The 2,607-nt window shown below is 50.4% G+C and overlaps 1 protein-coding gene across 1 annotated transcript; it reads right to left on the reverse strand.

Moving 5' to 3' along the window:
• Positions 1–241: 241 nt before the first annotated feature.
• On the reverse strand, positions 242–2,365 carry LOC118855754 (G-protein coupled receptor 35-like). Its single transcript, XM_036765765.1, has 2 exons — positions 2,304–2,365; positions 242–2,005 (listed from the first exon to the last, which is right to left on the reverse strand). Exons 1-2 carry the CDS (start codon positions 2,363–2,365, stop codon positions 952–954), a joined length of 1,116 nt encoding a protein of 371 aa, XP_036621660.1. The 3' UTR covers positions 242–951.
• Positions 2,366–2,607: the final 242 nt, after the last annotated feature.

Genomic DNA, 2,607 nt, shown 5'->3' on the forward strand with positions numbered 1-2,607 from the left:
GGAAATCTCAGTTTTTAATTGTCCTTATTTTTATATAAGTCCAATGTCTTGGGCAGGCCAATTAGATGAAGCTTCCGAACTAACAGTGATTCTGAAAAGAGGAAGGGAGGACTACCCCTCTCTCTTCTCTCCCCTGCCCTAAGGCTCTTGCTCTGCCAGCAAAGATACCCCACCCCTATCAACACTTCATAGAAAAATAGATTTAGAGGTGTGTGACCTTGGGCAAGTCACTTAACCCCAATTGCCCTGTCTTCCCCCCTGTAAAAAAAAAGGAATAATACATTTAGAGGTCATCTGGTCCAACCCCTTCTCCTTGTACAGAACAGGTTTGCTGAATGTCATACAGGTTAGACAGCCTAAATCCAGGGCACTGTCCATGGTAGCGCACTGCCCTGCTCCTTTAGATTCAACATTACCCTCTCCAGGCTCTACTTAAAACAGAACCTTGGGAAGAGTAAAGCATTCAGAATCAGAGAATCCTGGAGTGTCAGAGCTGGGAGGGACCTTGGAGATTCTTAAGTCCAATCCCCCTATTTTCCCAATGAGGAAGCTGTGGCCTCAAGACAGGGAGTCATTTGCCCAATGTCACCTAGCTAGGAGGTACGTGAGGCTGAGGCAAACCTAGATTTCTCCTGCTCCCAGGGCCATGCAACAAGCAACCTAGTTCAGAAAGAAATGGAACAACCTCTGACAAGTCCTAAATGTCTGTGAAGCTCCCCAGAAGGGATTAAGCACTTGGAATGGGTTGGAACTCCAACCCTCACATCCTGGACGAACCTCCAAGATGTCCCCACTGGCCCAGGAGAGCCCATTAAGGGAGAGCCTGGGTTCACTGAGCTGGGCACCATCTTGAGGGCCCTGCTCTTAGGGAGTCAGGTGGTAAATAGAGATAAGCCTTTTACACCAAATTCCAAATACTTCCTTGTGTGCCAAGCTACCTCACAGGTCCCCTTAACTGGAATGCAATGCTTGGGAACTCTCTGAGGTTATCTCCACTTTTCCTTGTTCAGAGAGGTCTGGGTGGTCAGTGTCTGGGCTGCCTTGAGTCTGACTCTGGAGGAATTTGGGCATGCCTAGGAACACCCCTACTTCTTCCTGGAACTCCTGGGCTACAAAGTAATATCCCACGGCATCCAAGCAGCAATTGGCATTGGCAAGGCGGGAGGTCAACCTGATAGAAGTGACCACATGCTGAACAACAGGGCAGGAGGTCTCCACATACTCAGTCATGAGCTTGGCCAATAAAGCCACATGCTGGGGGAGGAAGCAGACCACAAAGATGACCAGATTAGCTGAAACCACACAGAGAGCTTTGTGGATCAGCCTCCTGTCCTGGGCTGGCACCTGTGCTTTTTTCCTGACCAGGTTCTGGAGTACCCGCACAGAACAGAAAACAAGGACCACAAGAGGGATGAAGAACAGGAACAAGGAGAAAACAATGGCCCAGGAGCCCCGAGTCTGACTCTTCCCAAAGCAGAAGTTCTGGCCGTCTAGCTTCCAGACAGCAGGTAAAGAAACCAGGCAGATGACAAGCAGCCAGAGGAGAGCACAGGTGCCCACAGCCTGACGCGGGGAGCGCCACATCCTGGCCCGCAGAGGATACTGGATGGCAACATAGCGATCGACAGCGATGGCGGTAATGACGTACATGCTCATGTAACCGTTGATCAGGTAAATGCTCTGGGATACCCTACACAGCAAGTCCTCCGAGTGGTCCCTGACTGTTGTGTACAGGACCATGGGCAGGCTCAGCAGCAGGAAGCAGTCTGCCCCAGCCAGGTTGGCCATGTACACCCGGGTCTCTGTCCACTTCCTCATCCGGCACCAGAACACCCACAGGGCCAGGGCATTGAGGACAGTCCCCAGGACCAGGAGGACAGACAAGTACAGAATGGTGACAGTCTGGGAGAAGTCACTCCTTGTGGTACTGCAGTTAGGATTCATCTGGACTGCCAAGGACTGAAACCCTGATCCCTGTGTGAAAGAGAACATGTGAAAGCTGTTACTGGAGGGAGCACCAAGGGGTAGAATGAGCCAGGAGGCTAGGTGCTGCCACTGATTCTGTGTGTGTGTGTGTGTGTGTGTGTGTGTGTGTGTGCGCGCGTGCATGTGAGAGAGACACACAGAGAGACTCAGAGATAGAGACATAGAGATAGACAGAAACACAGAGACAGAGACAGAAATAGAGACACAGAGACTGAAACAGACAAGGACAGAGGTAAAAGAGAGACAGAGACAGAGAGACGGGGGACAGACAGAGTGACTTCAGACGATGTCAGGAGAGACCTCAGTTTGAATCCCACCTCCCATGCTGACTAGCTGTGTGACCATGGGCAAGTCCCTCTTTGTGCCTTGGCTTCTGCATCTGAAAAATTGGGATAACAAGACTGGAAGGAAGCAGCTGCCACCCAGAGACATTCAGCTAATGTCTATAAAGTGCTTTGTGAAATTTCCACCACTGAGCCAATGGCAGTGATGATGAGGATGGTGATGATGGTGATGATGCTGGCCTCGGTTTCCTTAGATATTTGGCATCTAAAGCTCTTCACAACTTGGCCCCTTCTCATTTTCTGGTTTTATTGCACCTTCCTCTCCAAATACTGGTCT

The sequence above is a fragment of the Trichosurus vulpecula genome, chromosome 7 (assembly GCF_011100635.1).
Source record: "Trichosurus vulpecula isolate mTriVul1 chromosome 7, mTriVul1.pri, whole genome shotgun sequence".
Classification (NCBI taxonomy): domain Eukaryota; kingdom Metazoa; phylum Chordata; class Mammalia; order Diprotodontia; family Phalangeridae; genus Trichosurus; species Trichosurus vulpecula.

Bases quoted from the DNA above. Each gene is read 5' to 3' on its own strand.
- LOC118855754 (XM_036765765.1), bottom strand. From the start codon at position 2,365: ATGCAGAAGCCAAGGCACAAAGAGGGACTTGCCCATGGTCACACAGCT. The intron at 2,006-2,303 runs GTGGGATTCAAA...TGCTCCCTCCAG, and splicing joins ACAGCTAGTCAGCATGGGAG to TAACAGCTTTCACATGTTCT.